At 46.5% G+C, this 25,228-nt stretch overlaps 1 protein-coding gene across 1 annotated transcript in view; it reads left to right on the top strand.

Moving 5' to 3' along the window:
* Window positions 1–17,940, top strand: part of LOC126538705 (uncharacterized) — a 38,072-nt gene extending 20,132 nt beyond the window's left edge. The window contains exons 3-4 of the mRNA XM_050185425.3: window positions 1,463–1,660; window positions 12,303–17,940. Of these exons, the coding sequence (XP_050041382.2) occupies window positions 1,463–1,660; window positions 12,303–12,399 (295 nt within the window). The 3' untranslated portion in view covers window positions 12,400–17,940. The remainder of the gene's footprint in view (window positions 1–1,462; window positions 1,661–12,302) is intronic.
* The last annotated feature ends 7,288 nt before the right edge of the window (window positions 17,941–25,228 follow it).

Here is a 25,228-nt window from a genome sequence, read left to right as displayed (position 1 = left end):
TGGCGTGCCAACATCAGGGTTTCGGCATGAAATTCAAATACTGATACTTCAACCTTCATTTTCTCATCTAATAATGAAACTATTATTTTGATATGACTGCCTGCAGGGTTCTCAAGCAATGGTTTATTAATTTAAACTGATTTATTGTTTCGCTTTAGTGTCCCTTTAAGGAGAATAATTTGGTTGCAAACAGACTGAGGGCATTATTCTGGATATTTTAGTGCTATTTCCCACTCTTGTCCACTTTGATCGGCTTAGGGGGTGGCACTTAGCTGCTTGCTGATTGGGTTGAATGAGGAAACATGATAAAATCTAGAAACATGGCATAATTCGACAGCTAGCACCTTTTATTATAGCAACCCCACTACCACTCCCATTGTCTGGCATTGAAATCTTTGGGTGTTCTACTCAGTTGTGCTGTAAGTTGACAGACACTTAGGCCAGTTGTTGCTAAGACTTATTGTGAGACAAAAGAATTGCGGTGCGAGCCACTTGCAAGTTCAACTGGTTGGGCAGGGACCATTTGAGGCATGGACAGCTTGAAACCAAAAAACAAGTAGAGCATGAACTTGACAGGATGTAGTCTAGCTTTAACCATGGCTTGCATCCAAGAAAAGCTACAGTGAAAGGCGGCTTTATTCGTAGATAGAATCCACCAGATGGCCATTCCTGTAGTTCTATGGAAATTCCCAGTTGTGTATACATTGCCTTCAAGCGCCAGCTTAGCTGAAAGAGCAAGTTGCACCTCTCTTTCTTTATTGCATACCTGCCAGCTGTCCAGAATTTTTCGTAATATTTACTAATTTCGGCACATTTTACAGTTTTACAAATGCTGCGTCAATATTTACGACAAATCAATTCTTTTTATGAGAAGCTTGTGCTCGCAGTTCCTGAACCTTCCATTGGAAGTCTTTTGTTGGTGAAGGGATGCAAGGAAAGTACTTTTTTCAAGCAAGTTCATACAGGCAGGTTTCTGAATCAGATGAAATGGGCAATGGCAAATTTTCTGGAAAAGGCACCGTGATCTAAAAACATTGTGTTTGTCAATCTTTACTGTTCCGAGTTTGATACTGCTTGTTTGCTGTGCCTGACAGTAAATAATTGCTAATAAAGTGCATATGTATCTCTTAAAAGGTGTTTGCTCAAAACAACTTAATAGCCAGGCTAGTTGGTTCTGCCTGATTCAAAGTATAACTTGCATCTGTCGTTGTCTGTTTGTTGGTTTTGCCTTCACTCAAGAAGTTGCAGTGTTATACTTTGAACCTCAGGGCAAGCTTTAAAAAAATGCATGCTACTCCTCCCACCCCCATACTGTGTCATGTTCACATGATTTTGTGAATTTTAATGTTCATAGTTTGGCCAGTAAATAATTATGCAAGATGGCTTGTGCAGGCACACATTTAGATAGGCAATTCAAAAGGCAATTGAACTGGACTAAACTGTCCTCTTTCCTCCATTGCAGGGGCCTTCAACAGAGGGCGGCATCCCTACCACCTCCATACGAGGCGGTGGCCACAGGCTACAACTCTCCCATGTGCCACGGGTCAACAACAGCTGCAGCATTTCCACTGCTGATGGCCACCACGGAAGAGGATCCACCCTCATACGAGGAGGCCCTCCTGCTCATTCGTGGTGGCTCCGGACCCTCTCCTGCCATAAAGTGAGTGCTGGGGAGATCGCGGTGGTATCTGGACTTTGGTTCTCACCCAGTGTACATTTTGCAATACTCACCTTTTGGTTGGGACCGAAAGAACCTTTGCAGATGTATGTTAATCTGATCAATCCATACACCAAAGACAGCGAAGCTGTATGAAGGAGTTCTCAAACCCTTCAGGAGTCTTACGAGTGTAGGCTGTTATGCTGCAACATTCATATTCCAGTTCTTTTCGTTGTTGTGCTTCATCAATCGTCCAAGTGGTGCTACGCCTGCAATATTACCACGATTGGCTGGTCGTGAGTGGTAGGTGACAAAGAAAAGAATATAATGGAGTAAGACAAATTCTTAATTATGTGCTGGCCCTGGTTTGCCACTGCCCGAAATTGACCAAGGACTTTGCGCAAAGGCGTCATGCTTTCGCTGTACCCGAGTCTTTCCATACACTTCACTACATCCTAGATGAATATTTGTATGCTCCCCACCATGTAACTGACACATGCTTCTGTATGCTGCACCAGTGCCACTAATGCTAGCGTCTGGTTGTGCATTCCAAAGGTTGCTTTGAGGCTGTGGTGCAGGCTGCATTGTGGTCGTTCATCACTGATGGCAGCATCCAGCGGCACATTCTCATAGATGCCCTGGTTCTATGGCCGCCTCAGTGTCATATTGTCACGTGGTGGTGACGTTCAAGAACACAGTAGCAATACTGTGAAGAACAAACCTAACTTTTATTGGGCGAACCTGTGCCCACAAAAACAGGCTACACTTATAGCACAACGATAGCGGCGAACACTGTCGGCGATCGTCGAAAATCTGATCAGCGGGTCAAGCGCGTCGGCTTTTATAGAGCAGTCATCGAATGTTCCAGACTAATCGTTGGGACCCGCATGCCTTCCACAAAGTTCTACAACATTCGAGTCACGCGATGAAATCAGATAACACAAGGTTCGGCGACAACAGACAGCCGGGTAGAAGCATCGATAACTTTCCAGAAACGTCGCATACATGCAGGCGCGTCCCTCGCTGTGCGATTACAGTTGTTAAGCGGCGAAACGTGGTCGGCCGATAAAGATAAGCACACGTGTCAATACCCCCCTCTTAAAAAGCATCGACCCGATGCTGCAAACAAACGAAGTTAATAAACAAAAGCACTCGTAGCAAAGAAAAGAACAAATAAAATAACAAAGTTCGTCAGCGTCCGTAAAAGGGTTTAAGGCGCACGACGTGGACCACTTCAGATCGTGCGCGGCGCCGCTGTGAATGCGAAATGCCGTCTGGCACGACCTCATAGTCCAGAGCGCCAATACGTCGGATGACCTTGTAGGGTCCGAAATAGCGTCGGAGTAGTTTCTCACTGAGTCCTCGTCGGCGTATCGGGGTCCAGACCCAAACACGGTCGCCAGGCTGGTACTCGACGAAGCGTCGTCGGAGGTTGTAGTGTCGGCTGTCGGTCCTCTGCTGGCTCTTGATTCGCAGGCGGGCGAGCTGTCGGGCTTCTTCGGCGCGCTGGAGATAGCTAGCGACGTCAACATTCTCTTCGTCAGTGACGTGGGGCAGCATGGCGTCGAGCGTCGTTGTCGGGTTCCTGCCGTAAACCAGCTTAAACGGCGTGATCTGTGTTGTTTCTTGCACCGCCGTGTTGTACGCAAAGGTTACGTACGGCAGGATCGCGTCCCACGTCTTGTGTTCGACGTCGACGTACATTGCTAGCATGTCGGCGAGGGTCTTGTTCAGGCGCTCCGTGAGACCATTCGTCTGCGGATGGTAGGCAGTTGTCCTCCTGTGGCTTGTCTGGCTGTACTGCAGAATGGCTTGGGTGAGCTCTGCTGTAAAAGCCGTTCCTCTGTCGGTGATGAGGACTTCTGGGGCACCATGTCGCAGCAGGATGTTCTCGACGAAAAATTTCGCCACTTCGGCTGCGCTGCCTTTTGGTAGAGCTTTAGTTTCAGCAAAGCGGGTGAGATAGTCCGTCGCCACGACGATCCACTTATTCCTGGATGTTGATATCGGAAACGGCCCCAACGAATCCATCGCAATCTGCTGGAATGGTCGGCGAGGAGGTTCGATCGGCTGTAGTAATCCTGCTGGCCTTGTCGGTGGTGTCTTGCGTCGTTGGCAGTCTCGGCATGTCTTGACGTAACGGGCGACGTCGGCGGTCAGACGCGGCCAGTAATACCTTTCCTGTATTCTCGACAGCGTCCGGGAGAATCCGAGGTGCCCAGCGGTTGGATCGTCGTGTAGGGCATGCAGTATTTCTGGACGCAGCGCTGACGGTACAACAAGAAGGTAGCTGGCGCGGACTGGTGAGAAGTTCTTCTTCACGAGCAGGTTGTTTTGTAGCGTGAACGACGACAACCCGCGCTTAAATGCCCTAGGGGCAACGTCGGTGTTTCCTTCCAAATACTCGACGAGGCCTTTTAGCTCCGGGTCAGCTCGTTGCTGTTTAGTGAAGTCTTCCGCGCTTATTATCCCAAGGAAGGCGTCGTCGTCCTCGTCGTCTTGCGGCGGGGGATCGATGGGGGCGCGCGATAAGCAGTCGGCGTCGGAGTGTTTTCTTCCGGACTTGTATATTACCGTGACGTCATATTCTTGTAGTCTGAGGCTCCACCGCGCCAGCCGTCCTGAAGGGTCCTTTAAGTTAGCTAGCCAACACAATGCATGATGGTCACTGACGACTTTGAATGGCCTGCCATAGAGGTAAGGGCGGAATTTAGCTATAGCCCAAATGATGGCGAGGCATTCCTTTTCAGTCGTAGAATAGTTGCTTTCCGCTTTTGACAGCGACCGGCTAGCATACGATATCACCCTTTCAAGTCCTTCTTTCCTCTGGACTAGGACGGCACCGAGGCCTAGGCTACTGGCGTCAGTGTGGATTTCGGTATCGGCGTCCTCGTCGAAGTGTGCAAGTACCGGCGGCGACTGCATGCGTTGTTTGAGTTCTTGAAATGCCTTGGCCTGCGGCGTTTCCCACTTGAACGCGACATCACATTTGGTTAGATGTGCTAGCGGCTCCGCGATGCGTGAGAAGTCCTTGACAAAGCGCCTATAGTAGGCACACATGCCAAGGAATCTGCGCACTGCCTTCTTGTCGGTTGGCTGCGGGAACTTGGCGATGGCAGCTGTCTTCTGTGGGTCGGGGCGTACTCCTGATTTGCTGATCACGTGGCCTAGGAACAAGAGCTCATCGTAAGCGAAGCGGCACTTTTCCGGCTTCAGAGTGAGCCCTGATGACTTGATGGCTTCTAACACTGTCGCAAGCCGCCTAAGGTGATCGTCGAAATTTCCGGCGAAGACAACGACGTCATCCAGGTAAACAAGGCACGTCTGCCACTTCAGTCCGGCTAACACCGTGTCCATGACGCGCTGAAACGTTGCAGGCGCCGAGCACAGTCCGAATGGCATGACCTTGAACTGGTAGAGGCCGTCCGGCGTGATGAAGGCAGTCTTTTCGCGATCTCTCTCGTCGACTTCTATTTGCCAGTAGCCAGACTTGAGGTCCATCGACGAGAAGTATTTAGCGTTGCAGAGCCGATCCAATGCGTCGTCTATCCGTGGAAGGGGGTACACATCCTTCTTCGTGATCTTGTTCAGTCGACGATAGTCGACGCAGAAGCGTAGGGTTCCGTCCTTTTCCTTTACCAGGACTACAGGAGAGGCCCACGGGCTTTTCGACGGCTGGATGATGTCGCGCAGCATTTCGTCGACTTGTTGCCTAATAGCTTCACGTTCTCGCGTCGAAACTCGGTAAGGGCTCTGGCGGAGTGGTCGAGCGCTGTCTTCGGTTATTATGCGATGCTTTGCAACTGGTGTTTGTCGAATCCTCGATGACGTCGAAAAGCAGTCTTTGTATCGTCGGAGAAGACTTCTGATCTGTTGCTGCTTACTCACAGGAAGACTTGGATTCACGTCGAAGTCTGGTTCGGGGACAATGCTCATCGGTGTAGATGCGGCTGAATCCGAGAGGACAAAGGCATTGCTGGTTTCCACAATTTCCTCGATGTATGCGATTGTCGTGCCCTTGTTGATGTGCTTGAACTCTTGGCTGAAGTTGGTTAGCATAACTTCCACTTGTCCTCCGTGAAGTCGAGCGATTCCTCTTGCGACGCAAATTTCACGGTCGAGCAGTAGATGTTGGTCGCCCTCGATGACGCCTTCTACGTCAGCGGGTGTTTCAGTACCGACGGAAATAATAATGCTGGCGCGCGGCGGGATGCTCACTTGATCTTCGAGCACACTCAAGGCGTGGTGACTACGACAGCTCTCCGGCGGTATCGCTTGATCTTGTGACAGCGTTATCGATTTCGACTTCAGGTCGATGACTGCGCCATGTTGATTCAGGAAGTCCATGCCGAGAATGACGTCTCGTGAACACTGTTGGAGGACAACGAAGGTGGCAGGGTAAGTCCGGTCATGAACGGTAATTCTTGCCGTGCAGATCCCAGTCGGCGTAATCAGGTGTCCTCCAGCGGTGCGTATTTGAGGGCCTTCCCATGCAGTCTTAACTTTCCGCAACTGGGCGGCGATGGGTCCACTCATGACGGAGTAATCGGCTCCTGTGTCTACTAAGGCGGTGACTGCGTGGCCGTCGAGAAGCACGTCGAGGTCGGTGGTTCTTTGTCTTGCGTTACAGTTAGGTCTCGGCGTCGGATCACGGCTGCGTCGTGTTGAACTGAAGCTGGAACGTCGCGTCGTCAAGTCGTCTTTCGTTGGTGTAGTCTTGGCTTCCTGACTTCGTCGGGACGGCGGCGTGTCGTCATTAGGTCGTCGAGATGGTTTCTTCGTCGTCTTCGTCGGCGGCGGAGGATCTTCGTCAGTTCGACGAACAGCAACCGCACCTCCATCGGTTGCTGCCTTTAGTTTTCCGGATACGGGCTCGCTGACCGGCCCCGGGCCGGGCCAGTGTATGGTCGGCGCTGCGGCGACAGGTAGCGGCCTGGTGACGGCGAACGGGACGGTCGTCGAGGGCTCCACTTAGTAGCGGCGAGGTAGTCAGCGATGTCACGAGGGCGTTCACCTTCCCTCGGGCGCTGTGCGTTGACGGCGAAGCCTCGCAGTCCCATCTCCCGGTATGGGCATCGGCGATACACATGGCCGGCTTCTCCGCAGTGATAGCAGAGCGGGCGGTGGTCGGGGGCGCGCCAAATGTCCGTCTTCCTCGCGTAGGTACGCTGGGCGACGGGTGCGCGTGCTGGCGGCGGCGGACGACGGAATTGCGTCGTTGCAGGGCCCTGGCGTGGTCGCGGAGGGGAACCTTGACGGCGTGCGACGGCGGCGTATGTCATCGCTTCTGGCTGGGGCTGCGGTAATTGTGGTTGCAGCTCGGGAACTCCAAGCGATCGGTGCACCTCTTCTTTGACGATGTCGGCGATCGAAGCCACTTGGGGCTGCGACGAAGGCAGGACCTTGCGCAGTTCTTCGCGCACAATGGCCCTGATGGTCTCCTGAAGGTCGCCGGAATCCAGTCCTTGGATGGCGTACTGCGGCGTGAGCCCCTGGCGGTTATATTGCCGAGTGCGCATCTCCAGAGTTCTCTCGATCGTCGATGCCTCTGCCGAAAACTCAGCTACGGTCTTCGGCGGGTTACGAATAAGTCCTGCGAAAAGTTCTTGCTTGACGCCCCGCATCAGGAAGCGGACTTTTTTCTCTTCGGACATTTCCGGGTCGGCGTGCCGGAAAAGACGGGCCATCTCTTCCGTGAAGATCGCGATCGTCTCGTTTGGCAGCTGCATTCTGGTTTCTAGTAGTGCTTGGGCTCGCTCTTTTCGCACGACGCTTGTAAACGTGTGCAAGAAGCCGCTTCGGAAAAGGTCCCACGTCGTTAAGGTGGCTTCCCAATTCTCGAACCACGTCCTGGCGGCGTCTTCCAATGCGAAATAGACATGCCGCAGCTTGTCGTCGCTGTCCCAACTGTTAAACTTAGCGACCCTCTCATACGTTTCGAGCCAGGTTTCCGGGTCCTCGAATGTTGATCCGTGGAACGTCGGAGGTTCCCTGGGCTGCTGCAGCACGATGGGGGACGCTGGGGCTGCCATTGGGGTTGCCTTGTCCACAATCTTCTTGGTCTTCTCAGGTAGAAGTCCGTGCTCTGGGGGCAGCTGTTGAAGACGGCGGCTTGCTCGATGCTCCGGAACTACGGTGGTGTTCTCTTTGCGGTCCGGGCTTGGATCACGGCTTGTCGGGGGCATCCGGTACATGAACGAAAAGCACCTCCACCAGATGTCACGTGGTGGTGACGTTCAAGAACACAGTAGCAATACTGTGAAGAACAAACCTAACTTTTATTGGGCGAACCTGTGCCCACAAAAACAGGCTACACTTATAGCACAACGATAGCGGCGAACACTGTCGGCGATCGTCGAAAATCTGATCAGCGGGTCAAGCGCATCGGCTTTTATAGAGCAGTCATCGAATGTTCCAGACTAATCGTTGGGACCCGCATGCCTTCCACAAAGTTCTACAACATTCGAGTCACGCGATGAAATCAGATAACACAAGGTTCGGCGACAACAGACAGCCGGGTAGAAGCATCGATAACTTTCCAGAAACGTCGGATACATGCAGGCGCGTCCCTCGCTGTGCGATTACAGTTGTTAAGCGGCGAAACGTGGTCGGCCGATAAAGATAAGCACACGTGTCAATATCTTGAATCCACGGTGCACAGTGTAGAGCTATCCTGCTGTCCTGTCTTCACCACCACTGTTGTATCTTGAATGTCGTTTATTTCAAATGTCGTAGCGTGTATATAGAGGACGAACAGTGCCACCTGCACATGTCAGACCAAAAACCAAAACTGACGACACAACACTCGGGGCTTTGGTGCAGTCTGCATTGCCGGTTGCTTTCTGGCTGAGATTCAGTACCAATCACGGTGCCTTACATTGGTGCTGCTGTACAAACACTGTTGTGGAATCCCCCTATATAACAACTTTCCTGTAAAGCCTTCTGCCAGATCTGCGTGCTGCACAGCCTACAGGTTAAGCATTGAGCACTTGAAAAGGCATGCCTCATAATGCATGGTGATACAGTCTGTGACAACGCAGGCTGGATGTGCTCCTATACATTATGTTGATAACAAAAAGAGCTAAAAGGTAGCATGGTGAGAGAAAACAAGTGGCAGCACAGCCCTGCTTTTTTTTGCACTGTTTTTCTCGAAAGCATATGGACATTCCACAACACTGAAGACATGCGTTGTGCTCATCATATCAAGTTGTCTGTAAGGACACCTGGGCCTGAAATGTGCTGAGTCAACACAAATAGCACTTAACACATTCGGCAGCACTACGGATCAGGCGGACGGGAAAGGACGAATAGGGGAGCTGCACCTACGGAGTGAGCTTTCTGCTGTGGAGGTTTTGCTGAGCGCCATTAAGATTCCGCACATTTGCCAGGACATTGAGGAAACCGAAATGGAAGCGTTTTTGTCGCCTGTCTCGGGAAACTGGGGTGAGAGAGGTAGCCAGTGAACTGGTACACTTGTCGGTCACCACGTAAAACGGTGTCAGCCTGCTCATCGGCTCTGATCAAGTTTGGAAAGTATTGACCAGCCAAGTTTGAAGATCTCAGGGCAACGAATTGCTGCATTTTGAGTGGGGTAGGAGACTCTTCAAGGATGCACTACAGTCGAATGCCAGCACAGCAAAGTCCACTTCGACCAAATTTTCGCCACAGCATAGATTTTTTCATTCCCTGTCAATGTCCCATAGAACATAATGCATCGAAATTCCCTCCAAAATGAACTGCTTCGTGGACACATTTTCACTTTCATGAAGTTTTTAGAGAGCAGATGTGGGCAAAGTTTTTTAAACTATTTTTTAAATCGAAATGCCTAAAACTGTTTTTTCATGCCTTGAAAAACCATCGACCTTAATAGCATAAAAAAGACACAAACTGGAGCTGCTCGGGCCACGACGCAACGTAAACAAAACAGAAAGGTGCCATGCTGCGTTGGTGATGGCATTGCAACATGCTCTTATGAAGGAGCACCTGAGCTCCGAGGAAACATTTTAGGTCATATTTTGTTAGAAAAATGGTGCTCATACAAGTAACATACGTGATATTTTTATATTTCTAATTATGCATTTTTGTACAAAGTTTCGTGAAAATGGCTCTGGTGTATAACACCAATCACTATATGAAGTACTGGTTGCGAGGTCCAATTCCAGTAGGGTGCAACGAGGCGTTCGTGCAACGCGCTCTAGACAACTAACGATTGCACGCGATTTGGTCATTGTCTCTGGAAGCTGTTGGAAGTATAAACCCCATGCAAGCGATCTTGCACGTGACAGCAACAAGCGACGTGATTGAGATGGCTGTCGCGTTTGCTCGTCACCTACAAGTTGTACCCCATAGGAGCAACGACATTAAGCGACATCTGCCCGGTGTTGCTGGTAAGAGGGCAGCAAATACACATCGTAACTTCTGTGACGCAATTTAAGTTTATGTGTTTTACTGTAAGAAGCAGCATGAAATATTTCCGAACGTCATACAGTAGGTTCTTATCCTTGCACATATCAAAAATTCAATCGGTTGCTCGTTTCATGCGACAATCAGTAGTACTTGAGTGATGTACATCCAGTTCCGGCTTCGCACTATTGGCTAGTCGCTTATAGCACTTCCAGATGACGAGCAACAAATTCTAGATTTCCAGAAACGAGCGATCAAGCGACAAGACTGAGGGATCTGTTGAACCGACAGCCCGTTTTGTTGCTCAAAGCTGCAGAAAAAAATCGGTCATTGCATAAGAATTTGGAATTCTGGTGAGCTCTCTTTCGACAATATTGAAGAGCAAGGATGCTATAGCCAAAGTGCTAGCTTCAGGCACGTCAGAGAAGCTCAAGAAGGTGACTCGGTCGGTGCATGATGCCTTGAACAAGGCAGTTTACACCTGGTTCATGTGTACGCGGGTCAAGAAAATTGTCCTTAAGGATGATATTGTGCTGCAAAAAGTGCTGGATTATGCTTGCATGCTAAAAATAAATATATTTAAGGCCAGCGTAGGTTGGCTGAACAGATTCAAGTGACGCCACAGCATCATCGGCGAAGTTTTGTCCGGTGAAGCCACTTCAGCGGATAGTGACGGCGCCACTGCATGGATGTCAGCCAGCCTCGCAGGCATCCTGAAAGACTATGCACCATCAGATATTTATAATGCTGATGAGATGACGAGATGACGATATAATGCTGACGAGATGCTGCCTGCCAGGACCCTGGATTTTAAGGGGCTGTGCTGCCACAGAGGCAAGCACAGTAAGAAGAGAATAACTGTGCTGCTGCGTGCTAATATGAACGGCTCGGACAAGCGGCTGCTTTTGGTCATCAGAAAAAGTGCCAAACCATGCTGCTTCAAAGGAAATCAGAGCCTTCCCATGAAGTACGTGGCTAACACTCGGGGGCGTAAATGATCCGGGCTATTTTCGGAGAGTGGGTCGGAGCCTTCGACCGGCACATGAGAAGGCAAGGCCAGATGGTTTGTCTACTTTTAGACAATTGTTCCGCCCACATCGTAGAGGATGCCGAGCTGGAAAACGTGCAGTTAAATTTTTCCTACCGAACAGCACCTCTATAATTCAGTTCCTCAACCAAGGGGTCATCCTGAGCATCAGGTGGGCCTACCGTGAGCGCCTTATTCAAAGGCTGCTTCTGAACATGCAGTTGGGCCGCGAAGCAAAAGTGGACCCCTTTATGGCACTCCAAATGATTGCCACTTCATGGTGCGCAACGAGAAGCGCTATAATCTGCAACTGCTACCGCCATGCTGGGTTCACTGCGCAGGCTGCCGAGACTTCGGACTCTGAGAACGAAGGTAGCGATGGAGACAGGTCGCCATCTGATGAAATTGTAGCCGTGTGGGCAGCCCTGCAGGAAAGTGGAGATGTGCCTGCCGATGTACATCCCAACGAGTACATCCAAGCTGACTCGTACATGGTGATGCTTGAAGAACTGACAGACCAAGAATTCCTGAAGAGCATCTGGGAAGACTTGTGTTTCATCGGACGAAGATGAAACAGCCGTACAGCGTGAGCCCATACCCCTGACTACATCGAAGGTCATGGACACATTCGATATCTCCACGGAAGAAGTCACCAGCATCGTTCTGCCTTTCACCTGTCACGGTGATTCAATGGCTTTGTCGTTCTGTGGCTGAGTGCAAATTAGTGGATTTGTACCCTGGCTACAGTGGCCACATTTGGATGAGGCGAGAATGGAAAAGCACTTATTTACCGATAGGTGCATGTTGAAGACTTTCGGTTTGCCTGCATTAATCCTGAGTGCTTCTACTTCAGCATTTTGCATAGCCTCTGTTGCTTTGTAATATTAAAGGCCAACTGCAACGAAATTTCACTTCGGCTAAATTTGTTATAGATGAGCAGTGTATAGTACTACTAAAGTAATCTTGACAAAGCCGCAGGGTCGGTTTTTTTTGTTGTCAGCATTTCAACAGCACCTAAGCAGATGACACGGGTGCGTGGTGGTTGTCTCTGTGACATACGTCTCAGATGCTGCCTCTGAGTATTTTCAGTGTGCCATGGGTAACCGAAGGCCCGAAATGTTGCTGCAGTTGGCCTCTAAACTCCATTACTTAGTCAGTCGATCAGTCATCATTGCCGCACTGTATTCATCTCGTTATTCACTGCTTTCCTTGCAGAACGGTACCAGAGGTAACGCCCCCGCCAACGTCATCACAGCCTCCCGCAGCACCTGTGACAGTGATTGCAGTGCAGGAGGACTTACCTGACCGGTAGCAGCTGCCAAGCACAACCTTTTGGGTGGCGATGACCTGATGCCTAGATCTGTTTTGCTGCCTGTGACCCCGCGGCAAATGAATGTACTGCTCGGCTGTTGTTTTGTGGGTTATGGTTGTTTTTCCGCATCACTGTGATGTCAACTTAAAGGACTCGACTTTGTGCTTTGTCAGTTTGATTCCGCATTTGGTTACTACCATGCGGAGTTCATTTATGAGTGCCTTGTGGCAGTGTGAACAAAAAGAAAAAAGCTTGTGGCGACTGTGTTTGCAGTGAATAACTTGACCTGTGATTTCAGGGATTGCTAAATAATGGTGAATAAGTTGGTGTTTTTAGTATATCGTAGACTGCAGCAAGCTTAGCTGATGTGAAAGGTGATGTGCTGAAGAGCAACTGGAGAAAATGTGCATTTAACAGTTGTGTCCATCACCTGATGATGTAAAACGAGTGATAGGAAAGAGGACTCAGTATAGGGAGGTTGCATGTATGCAAGGGTGGATTCAGGCCTTGTGATGATGCCTGAATGAACACTTTTTGCGGCCATGACACATTGGTCATAGGAGTAGGTTGATGGTCATGTATGTTAGCCTTCGTGGGAGGTAGTACTTCTTGAGACAGCCAATGGGAACAGCATGTGATCTAAACGCTGCCTGGACTAACGTGCGAGGCTTCATTTACACAGCTGCGTTCCACTCTGTCCAATTACTGTCGATGCACATGTTTGTACAAAAGTAGCGTTCTCAGGACATTTGCTTTTTGATCAGTGCCATCCTGCAATGTAGGGTGCTGCTGCACGCTGCTATTCTTACTCTGGTGACGGAGTCTGCCCCTGTCAGAAAGCACTTGACCAGAATACTCTTGAACTCTCGCAACTCCTGCGAAAAGCCTCCACATTTTCCTCATACCGTCGAGCCGTTGATTTTCAGTCAACGTGACTGAAATCAGTCTGCACTTTTTGACTTGAGGGGTGTGAACATAGTATTTGCTGTGGTGCTTAGCACAGTTATTCATTTTGAAGTATAAGTGAACCTGCTTCACTGGCTATGGCATTCTGATGACATATGAGGTCTTGTGTTTGTTTTCTGGCTGTGACAGCTGTTTTCCAAAAGGAATGGAATGCAGAAACGCTTGTGTGGCAAACTTTGTGTGCACATTAAAAAGTCCCAGGTAGCCAAAATTATTCTGGAGCCCTCCGTAACAGGGTTTCTCATAGCTCCTGTGTTGCTTTGGTGCACTAAACTCCTTCAACTGCCCAAATTTTAATTGACCAATGCTGTCATGGTAATTACTGTGTACAATGCGTCCTTAACAACTAGGCCAAATTACTTTTGTCTCAACCAAAGTAGGGGCTCGGTATTGATGTATGTACATTTTGACAATGTCACTATATGCACCAAATTACACTGCCTGTTAGCGCAGACTGATTAAGGATTTTCCTTCCTTTCTGTGTCATCTTTCTGTGCCTTCTCCTCCTTCCCTGCACTGCTGACCGATGTTCGGGTGTCAGCTGCTCGCTAGACACTTACGGCGCAGTCAGCAGACTTTCCTTTTCTCTGTCAACCAGTCTCTCTCTCTCTCGCTCTGTTGAACACGGTTGCATTGGCTTTTGCTTTTGGGCACGGCTTCTGTGGTGGCAGGATGAGAAAGACAATGGCTGTGTGAACGAAGTCTTACACTAGTCAAGGCTGATGCTTCGGTGCAAACTACTTTGGACACCGTTCAGCACTGTTCGTGTTCCAGGCTTTGTGAGCTGAACTGCTACCCAAGAAAAGGAGCTCTGAAATGGCCTGGCTCATCCATGTGGAGTTTGAAACGATGGAAGCACACGGTGGAGTTGTACCGAACCATTTTCATATCTGCCGATGAGGGCTTCGCCAGCGAGGATTTGCATCCACGCTATCTTATTTTTATTTATTTTTTATTGCGGCACAGCGTAGGGGTTCCTCACTGGTCAGAGAAGAATGCTTTGAGGTGCTGTCTTGCAGAAAATGTTGGTTCGAAAATTGTCCACTCTCGTCATTGCAACTGCCATTCATGCTGCATGGCACATGCGAGCCTTTGAAGCGGTTGTGCACATTTGTAGTGTGGCTCGCTACCAGCAGTGTTGCTTTGAAGCATGGAAAGCACATGAAATAGCCATATCAAAGCAGTGTAAGCTGCCGTGTGAGGCAGTGGAGAACAGGACAAGACGTCCTGGTTAATCGCTGCGATAACTAATGTTGGACCAAGCAGCACTTGAAAGCACTCGTGACATGTTTTGTGATAACTGGATTATGACCACGCTCACTGTGCAAGAGTGGAAGGGTGATATGTATTTCTCGTGCATACCACCATAGGCAAAAGAAGTGCAGACAGGAAACGTAAAACACAAGGGATGTAGGAATTGTGTTAGTGTCTTTCATGCAAAGACGCAGTTTTCTAATCTCGGACTAGAGATGATTTATTGCACGCCTGTGATAGGGCCGTATAAAAACCTAAAGCACCGTCTGCCAGTCTGACCATTCCATCTTTAATTTTCTCATCTGTTTTCTTTTTCTTTTTTTTTCTGTCCATGGTAGTATAACACTGTCTGATCTTAAGCAGAGATATGCCCAATTTCATTTGCTTCAGAACATGCCTGTTATCAGGATATTGTGCAAGGCCTAGGTAATTTGGAGAAAGGGACACACACGAAGGTAAAGGCTAATGCTGTCTCCCGCAGATAACATCATAAGCACTGTTTTAAGAACGACCTCTGTGCCCTCTTCCCATTTACCTAGCCACACCAGGTCCGTCTGCCAATGTCATGATGTCATTTATTTTACATGTTCGATTTTCTTTTTCTACATATCACTCGCGCACTTGTTTCTCTGCTATGGATAGGAAGTCATGGAAGCAATATATTATGGATTGATATTTTGACCTTATAAAGCAGGCCATATTAACATGTTGCAGTAACACAGTGCAAATTTGATTTGATTGTCAGTTGACAACCATTCACAATTTCAGAAAGCCCAGATGCACACATCGCTGTACCTCAAGCTATTTGTACTGCAATGTGGATGCAATGCCAGCGTAAACCATGCCAAGGTAGGCTATTTATGCTCATGCCACATTAAATTGTTTAGTCACTGAACTTATGAAAACCCTCTTGTGCTCACCGTAATGACTCGCTGGTTATGGCATGCTACTACTAAGCACAAGATCACGGCTTGGATCCCTTGCCGCAGCATTTGCGCTCCATTGGGGACAGAATGCAAGAATGCTCATACTTCATCGTTCAAAAATCCTTAGTCGGTGAAAATTAATCGGGAGCTGTTTGATGCAGGTTTCTTTTTGCCCCATGTGTTATTGAGGATGTTAAACTCGGAAAAAGCTTATCCATCAGGCAAGCACATTTTAGATGTTACATGTTGTCGTAACTGTTCCCTCATGTTATCCGAGTTGGTTTGTGTTACAAGTAGCGCGTGTTGTGCATCGGGAGTTGAGGTGCCACCGTTTGATGGTGCTATTACACTTCACCAACTTGGACACCTCACGAAGTTCAGTGAGCATTCAATGTAGCTGCGAGACAGATGTTTAACAAATTTGCATCATCCACTTGTGACAGTGAGTGCAATGCATCAGTATTGTTTGCAGTCTTTGCAGTCTGCCGTAAACCTTGTGCCTCAGTCTCCTCCTCCTTGCCATGTGATCGTGTCATGTGACGATGCCATGCATCGTGCTTCTGATGCATTCCTGGTAAATTGCTACTGGAGTGATTTTGTGTGTGGAAACTGAGGTATTCGTGTGCTCGTGTGTTCGCGTGCTATTGCCTCCACTCAATGTGTGCCTTCTGCATCGAGCTCATAGTACAAATTTACCGTAAATCGTAGACAGCGCACAAAGGTGACCCTCCCACTCAGCAAGAGTGCACACTTTTTTTTTTTTTACGTCGTGAATCGCCTGCAATCATTCGCCAGCATTTATTCTGTGTTTATTGGTTGTCTTACTAAGCGTAGCGAGTGGTATGTGCAGTAAAAGCTTGCTAGTACTTGAAGTTATATATAATAATTAAATATGTATATTGCATTCTGAATCAAAGTAGACAATTTGAAAATTTTGTGCCTGTGAATATATTAGATTACGATCATATGTGCAGTATTACTCTGATTATTGAGTCTGGATACCATTAAAAATGGTCTCTGCACGCTCTCAACAGGCTGCTCAAAGTGCCGATGTTAGGGGTGCAAAAATATAGGAAAGGAAAAATAGGAACTCACAGAAAGAGTGCCAACTGTCCGTTTCTTTTCTTTCTTTCCCAATCTTTTGCACCACTACCATCGACAGCCATGCACCAAGTTGCCCAACTTTGTACTTTGCTTAATGTGTCCACACACCATAAGCAAACCGGAAACTGTGAAGACCAACATTTTGCCCACTTGCATCCTGACTGATTGAATAGACTTCCATAAAGCATTGCGCATGTCAAAGGTTATTAGGGACTCGTATCCGCAACGCTTCTCTCGCACAAGAGCGTTGCCTCATTGGCTGGTGTTTGCGTGCTCGCCACTTGCGATAGTGACTAGTGTGATAACAGGCAATTACCATGGCAATAAGCACTTGCAGGCAGCACTCACAAGTGAGATTGTTTCATGAATACAGGACTAAATGTTTCCTTTAGTTTATTGTATTTTATTTTTTATTTTTCAATTTTGTGGCGTATCTTCTCCATGCTTGATTCCATTTCTACTTTTTTAGGCGTGTAGCGCAGCTCAGAAAGAGCTAAAAGGAAGGTGGAAGGGGCAACGAAAGGGAACGGTTCCCTTTCATTACCCCTCTTCCACCTTCCTTTTTGCTCTTTCTGAGCTGCGTTACAAGCCTAAAAATGTCATGACATACCAACTCGCCCAAACTGCCACACTTTTGTCCATTTCAACTTTTCGAGAAGTGCAAAATATGATCTGGAATTTATATTCGAAGCCTAGTATTTTTGAAATATTTCTCTCGACTAGAAAAAATGATTTTCAAGCACCCTTAATCTATACATTCAGCAACTACATCTGCACGGAGCACTGGTCATAAGTTGGTTCTTTCTTTCATGCCATCTTCAGTGGCTGGCATTGTAGTAAACAATAAAGTGAACCCACGAAAAGGATCCTCGTAGTCACAGTTCTGATGTAACAAATAAAATTTGGGAGGCCTTCACAATTTTCTACAGCCACAGATTATGGCACAGCAAGCACCTGCCAGTAGCGCAAAGGGACTCAAAACGAACAGTATTAACTTACTGCAGTACTAAAATATTCTTCTGAAATGGAAAAATAGCCTTTACCGTGAGCCGAGGCTCGGCAAGCTAGAAAAGTGGGAAAAAAAATTTAAGGTCAGTGGCCAAAGGACTCTATATTTTCTGAACCAGCTAGCTGTGATATGAATTTTGGCAGCACGTGCTTGGGCCCTAGGTTGATTTTAATCTGCAAATGTGGACTACATGGTACTCTAGAGTAGCCAAAAGCATAACTTGGCAAGTTTCCAGAACCTTTGCTACAGCCCAGTAGCCCAAATATGAAAAAAAAAAGAAAATTACTTTGAAATTTGTTGTGCCGGTGCTGAGGCATTGGTGGTAGAATTCTAAAGATGGAAGTGTGGCCTTCTTCTTTTTCTTCTTCTAAGTAAACTGTTACTGCGAAAAGAATGAAAATGTAGTAATGAAAGGTACCTACTCAGTTTAAAAGGATTCCTTTACGGGGATGTAATGCACCTGTCTGTTTTACTGTGAGTGAAAAGTGAAAGAAACAAGATTGTGCATAACATGAGAGCAAGGTTACTGTAGCTTGACAAAAGCAGCTTGCAGTGCCTATTCTTTTTCTTTTTTTTTTATAATCTGCACACTCCCCAGAATGAATGCTGTTTCTGCAGCGTACTGCAAGGGCAATAGAAAATAAACCTGAAAACAAACAAGGCATCAAAGTGGCACACGATGCAAGGGATATAAAAAACAAAGGAATTAACAACCTTTGCAAGTCTATGCATCTCTGAACAACTTGTACAGCTACCATCGCATTGATGACGTTCATTGAAAATGCTTCTTTGGCAGCTTAACTTTATCAAAACCTAGGGTGTGAGCAGCAAAAAATTAGACGCTTTCAAAGGAGGACGCATTAAGCTAACACAGTCAAGCACCCCAACCGGACATTGCCGGCACCCTCCTCCACAGAAGAAAAAAGGCACCTGAAGTGTGTTTCGATTAAGTGTGGCAGAAAGTGTATGGTTACGGACAAAGCTAATTGGGACATGGACGCTGTGACCAAACTGCATCCTTGTGCTCTCATGTAACCTCGGTGCGAAATGAAGAAATTGGATTGTGCATGCACGCAAATCGGTGCCAATAGTGAGATCACACCTTTTGATCGATTCCTTCACCCGTAGCTCGGAGTGTCATTGGCAGCATTTGCAGCTGAACACTCACTAGCGTGATATCGCCAATAGCACAGCTACGCTTGCCTGTGTCATGAGGACATGTTTACAGCCGATGCAAGATACGAGGACAGGTGTGCAGAGCCATCACGCTATCGAACGTTCATTTGCAGATGCTGCAAGCGAAACCGATCTATCGGTAAAGCAACAGAGGGTGTTGATCTCGCGGTCATTGCCAATCTGTGTGCTTGCCTGATCCAGTTTATTGCTTCCTTCATTCCAAGGCCGTGCTGGAGGTTGCTGGGATGCAGTTCGGCCACAGCTCAAATGTTCCAATTAGGTACCTTTTGTCTGAACGTGTGCATTAAAGACGGAAAAGCTGTATAAGTGTAGCGCAATATCTTTTGCTATACCCGAGTTCTTTCCCAACGTTTCATGACGACCCGTGTGTACACCTTTCCTCTGTACAAGGTCCTATTCACTCTTTAAGAACTTTTTGCTTCACTATATTCAGCGTGACTCTTTCGCTAAATTTCACATCTTTTTAATCCTTTCACTACACCTGGGTGTTTAAGTCTTTATATACTGTGAACTGCATTCTGTTATGCAGCCACAACTCCTCTGTTCTGTGCTAGCGCTGCTCTCTAGCAATCGGAACACTTGTGTCTAAAACAATGTGGTGTCAGACTAATTAGTGATCTTCAGAATCTAACACGTTGGTTATTAAAGAGACAACATAGAGAACATGAACAACATGGAGCATTGTTGTCCTTCTTCTTCGCAGTGTCCGTAACATACACAACATTTTCAGTACTGTGGTACGCTTGTACCTCCTCATTCTTAGGCACAAACGACGACATGAAGCACAAGAGCCTGCGTGATAACTCCTCTACATAGTTTTGCATTTAAAAACACATTATTATGACTGGCTGGCTTGTGGCATTCTGCTGCTGATCACAAAGTTGCAGGTTCGATTGCCATTTGCATTCCATTACAGCTAGAATGCAAAAAGTGCACTGTGCTTTGGGTGCACAGGCGTTAAGTGCTAAAATCTTTAAAATCATGTTTGATTGCAAAGGAGGGTGTTGTAAGGAGAGGATGGCAATATTTAGTGTCACTTTGAGTAAGTGCACTTCGCTATTAATGACGATGACCAAAACGTGAACAAGATGAATGCAGGAGCCAACGTTTCGACAAGTGGACTTGTCTTCTTCAAGGCGACGTACGCTTTCCTCGCCACAGTATATATAGGTGGGGTTTTTCTAAAGGGGAGAGGGTGTGAGGCGGGAGGGTGCCACACCCTTCCGCACCCTCCCGCCTCACACCCTGTCCCCTTTAGAACCCCACCTATATATACTGTGGCGAGGAAAGTGTACGTCGCCTTGAAGAAGACAAGTCCACTTGTCGAAACGTTGGCTCCTGTATTCATCTTGTTCACGTTTTGCTCATTGTCTTGAATTTCCATCTCCCGCATTCCCCGTCTTTTCGCTATTAATGTCATTCATAGGCTGTTAGATGGAGAGGTTCAGCGATACACTCTGCAGTACATACTCGCTCGTGAGTATGTCGGCGAACTGACTTCACTGCAATGAAGTGTGTAGCCTCGAAAGCAATGCTTCAAGAACAACTAGAATAATGCTCAATGCAGGGTAAACCTAATTTTGAAAACACTATTTATGTGTGTGTACGTGTGTGTGGTTTCAAGTGTTGTAAACATCCCCTTGTCATTTGCAATGAAACCCCTCTCATTTTTGAGGTGCGTATGCTTTGCCACCTTCAGCACTTCAATGCACAATATGCTAAAGTCTGTAAGCAGCCTTTCTCATGGAGCTAACTTTCCCTAACCAAGATGGCTATGTCCCTGCTAATAGTACTTGTTAATGTTGAAGCTGAGATAAACGTTTTGAAACATTGGACGGTTCGGGGAACGAACGAAGGCTGATGTTGATACTTCAATTACGATTCTAGCCTGAGGTCTGCCATCTTGGTTGCATCAAAGAAGGTGTGCGGAGAAGCACACTTGCAGGTTTTGCACATTGTCTATTCCAAACTTGCAACGTCTCGCTCCCATATTGAAAGCTTTGACGTCTTGTCCTGGTTCACGATGATTAATAATATTATATTGCAATTATTGCCTAAAATAACAAAAATATGATGCATTGGCTGATTCGCCCATTGACACTGCTGTCAATGGCACCTTTCGCATGTAGCAGCACGCCACCGAAGTGACACTCGCCATGTAGAAGTGCACTTGCTGAAAGCGTCACTAAGTTTGCTCGTGTGACTGGCTATTAATGTGGTCAGTGCTAGTGGTTGGTAGAGAGCTTTCCGTCTAGCTGGGGTCGCACAGTTTTGCCTGCGTGGTTTAAAATGACTTGTGATTTGTGTTGTCAACTAGCGTGCGCTAGTTCACAACCTCAAGATCTGCACGTTGTTAGTGGAAAGCTGCATTTATTCAGTGCTGTATTCACTCATGTTTGCATTCTTCTGCTGGTGCAATGAAAGCCTCACATCATAGTGCTCAAACACATTTCCAGTGTCTGATTTTTTATCTTTGTAGGAGTGAATTTCTGTCTACCTTTCTTACCAGTAGTTTAGCATGCCTGAATCATATGAGACATGCGTCAGCTTTGAGGCAGTTTTAACGCACAATGTGCTCAGACATAATCGGGGGAGCCTACATATTCTGTCAGCTCGGGCATCTGCTGATTGTCATTCGAGCCCCAAGTGTATAAGGGCTGTTATGCCTGCGTTACAGTTTCATTTTTAGAATTGTTGTTTTTATAGAGACCTTGCTGTCCTGTAGTGTTCAGTACATCCCAATATGAGCCAAAGGTGAAGCAACACGACATGTAGTAATGGTGACCTGTTTGGCAATGTGTGTTTTGCAAGTGCTGGAATGTGTGGATGTAAAAACAAAAGTGTGGTGTCACAAAATAAGACAAAAGCAAAGAAGCATTCTGCTTATTCAGTAAAGGATACAAATGAACAATGGTGCCTGTGAAAGATAAGTAAATATAAATGCTGTATGATTGTGTATTGTAAACACACTGGATTAATGGTACCAGTTTCGTGTTTGCTCATTTGAGGCAGCTAAATGCGTGAATGTATGACACAGAAGGGGTTTATTTGACCTAGCATTTGCTGGGTCATTATTAATCTGATGCTTTTTTTTTTCATTTTTCATTGTCAAGTGCTAATGTCATTTTGTTTGTTAGCTTATGTCGAGCTTACCTGAAGTGCAAGGTGGGTGCCTGCATAATTCAAAACGTTTACACTGTTGTCTGTGTCTGACTGAAAGTGTTTTACATGTTTCGACTCCTTTCCTTCCATGTCGCACTTTTGACATCTCTTTCTTGCCTATCGTGTGTCACTAGCACCAACTGCCATTCCTTGTGTGAAAGTCATTCTTATAACTTTTGGTAAAGGCCATTATTGAATATGAGAGAATGGCGGTGACAAATAGTAATCGTATGAGCAGCCATGGCAGCTAGTGGGGATGAAGATTTGAGATGGGCAATACGTGAGCACGTGCAATGAATCTCATTTTAGCTTTGGCAGAACTGCGGTGTCTATTTTAGGCAGCAAGTACTGTACAACCTTTAGTCCAACGTCATTTTCATATGCTTAGGATACCTACGATAATTCAGTTAGCCTAAGTGTATGAAGATGTGAGTACCATAAAGGATAACTTTGCTTTCATATGTTTAAAGTGTGTACAGTAATGAAGTTATCCTATGCACATGAGCATATAAGCATATTGGATAACTTGTTCATATGCTTAGGATATCTGCGATAATCAAATCATTGTAAGTACAATAAACTTTATTTAATTTGCTTGCATACGAAACGATATAAAAAGAAGTTTCACATGCTTAATCAATGTTTGTTCTAAAGTAATTCTAAGAATAAAAAAAGTTTCCTATGCTTAGCAAAAGATTGTTTTCATATGTTTGCAAGGTGTTCAGCAAGATAGTCATTACACATTGTTTGCAACATTTTGTGTGATTTCTGTCTGTCGCATAGTGCAATTCCTTACTTCCTGTAGTAAGCTAGGAGCATTTTTCTTTTCCATTTTTGCGTGTCTTGAGCATTTCTCTAGAGAACCGCGGATGCTCTTGTAGACTTGCATTTCACATTCCCTCATCGACAAAGCATAGCAGTCTAACCTTTGATCTTTTTTAATATAGTGCGAAGTCAATGCTATGTGTGATCTTAGAGTAGTTGTGCGAAATGCAACTCCTGTGTAACACACTGCACCAGAGAATTTATATCGAGCAGTACACAGTGCAATGATGAACTGGTTGCATAATTCTAAAGTTGGCTTCTTACACAGCAGCGTGACTACTTTAAGAAAATTGACGGATCAGAGTGTTTTAGAGCAAGGAGTGTCTTGTGTTCTTTCTGTTTTTGATATGTTTATGTCTATCTGTATTCCACCAAGCTGCCAAATTAACCTTTCAAAAGCTGTGTAGTTGCTATGGGTACCTGCATGGTTTTCTCGCACATTTCTTCAACACAACACAGGTCACTGTTATCACAACTGATCAGGCTAGTTGGTGCTGAAACATCTTGTGTGAAAGTGTGAACGTTGGAGAACAAGACAGGAAAGGGAACACATGAGGATGTTGTAAGCAGTGTCCTTCTAATAAAAGTGATTCTAAAGAGGCACAAGAGTGTACCAAAATAATTTCAGCCTGTGACCTCCGTTTATTAAAGAGGTACCTATAGAGCACAGCCGAGACTTAAGGCTCAGGTTGACTAACGAAACATAATACACACACACACACTCTCTCTCTCTCTCTCCGTCAGTCAGTCAGTCAACAAACTTTATTAAGGTCCTAAGGAACTACTAACTCTCTCTCTCTCTCTCTGCTCCACCACTGTAAGGTGCATGCGCTGTGCAGAGGAGCCAACTTTAGAATTGCCATCCAAGTTGTCTAAGCTTTCAGTCAAAGTTGTTGTGTGTTCCCGCATCGTCTTTTTGAGGACATTTCTTTGAAGCTCATTGACCGCTACTACTGGAACATGCAATGCTTGTGTGTGCATTTGTATGCACTTTTTGCAAACTTGGATGCTGCTGACAGAACACTGTACAAACTGGAGAAGAATTAAAATGAAGTGCTTTCAAAACATCTCATGGTTTCTATTGTCATAAGGTTTCCTACAATAATTATTAGAGGAAACTCTGTCGTAAGTGTCTAGAGGAGCTGAGGCTCAACAATTCAGCCACCATGGGATAGATTTGCCTAAAACCTTTGGCATTCCTTCTTCAAACGAATTCGTGGCTTTGCAAATTCGTGCTTTTCAACGAGATAGTGCCTTATAATTTATAAATAATGTGCAATGATTATGCATGCGTGCAGCCTTTATGATTTTAGTATTTAAGCAATGTGACGGCTTCGAACTTCAGGCCAATAAAGGCAGCTACAGCACAGTAAATAAAGCCACAAGCACGAAGGTTGGGCAAATTCATGCACAAACCTAACCGTCATTTCCATACTTGTGCAATGAGTGCGAGGCCAGTGTATCCTGTAGAAATTTTAGTAGAAAACTCTGACTGCCCAGGTCCCTCATGCTCGAGTAAACATTTCACTTGTGCAGTGATGGAAATGCTGATTGCGCCAAACTGTGCCGTGAAAGGAATCCTGCTACCTGCTGCACGAAATTGCCGCTTAGCGCAGGCATTGCATCAGACTTGTGCTGACGTGCACCTGCTCCAAATGTGGAATACTCTGCGCGCATGAGAAGGCGTGACGCATCAAGCAACCATCCTTCTTCACTCACCCTCGCCCGCTTTCCCTCAGCTACAGCAAATGCAGCAGGTGGCCGCAATCTCATCGCGCTTGAACGTCGTACGGAATGCTATGGCGCTGCTGACGACGGCCGTGGAAATTTACCTCGAGTGCACATACAATTGCTATTGGAATAATAATTATGTTATGCAATTATGGTGGTGCAGGATTGTGAGGGCGCAGCTTGTCGACGTGCCTTTCTCGAGGTCACCGAGTGGTATATTGACAAGTACGCAAGGTGTATTCGATTACGACTAGGCAACGTGTATACATGGAACAAATTTTCAGAAACGAGATATGGAAGTGGACACTGATGCACAAGGCACACAATCCATTTAAGGACAGCAATACACAATCTACACATCTAAGGAGAGCAATAGACATAGTGTCCTAGTTTCTGTTCCACATGGATATGTGCTGCTTAGTTGTGCTTCTGACCAGCTACCAACTTGCTCAGCTGGTAATTTCAATTGTAGGGATGTGTAGTTGTGTCTGTTAAAGTAACAGCCACCCAATTCTTTATTAACATTGTGTGAGCGCCGGACAGATGGTGCGCCAGTGCCTTGCTTGGAACAGTCTAGAAGGCCATACGCTGTGACTAGCATGAGCTTTCGGCACATAAGCTTATCCTTGCGCATTATTATTGTGTGAGGATACAG

The sequence above is a fragment of the Dermacentor andersoni genome, chromosome 8 (assembly GCF_023375885.2).
Source record: "Dermacentor andersoni chromosome 8, qqDerAnde1_hic_scaffold, whole genome shotgun sequence".
NCBI classification, from domain to species: domain Eukaryota; kingdom Metazoa; phylum Arthropoda; class Arachnida; order Ixodida; family Ixodidae; genus Dermacentor; species Dermacentor andersoni.
This window is presented reverse-complemented; position numbering and strand designations above follow the sequence as displayed.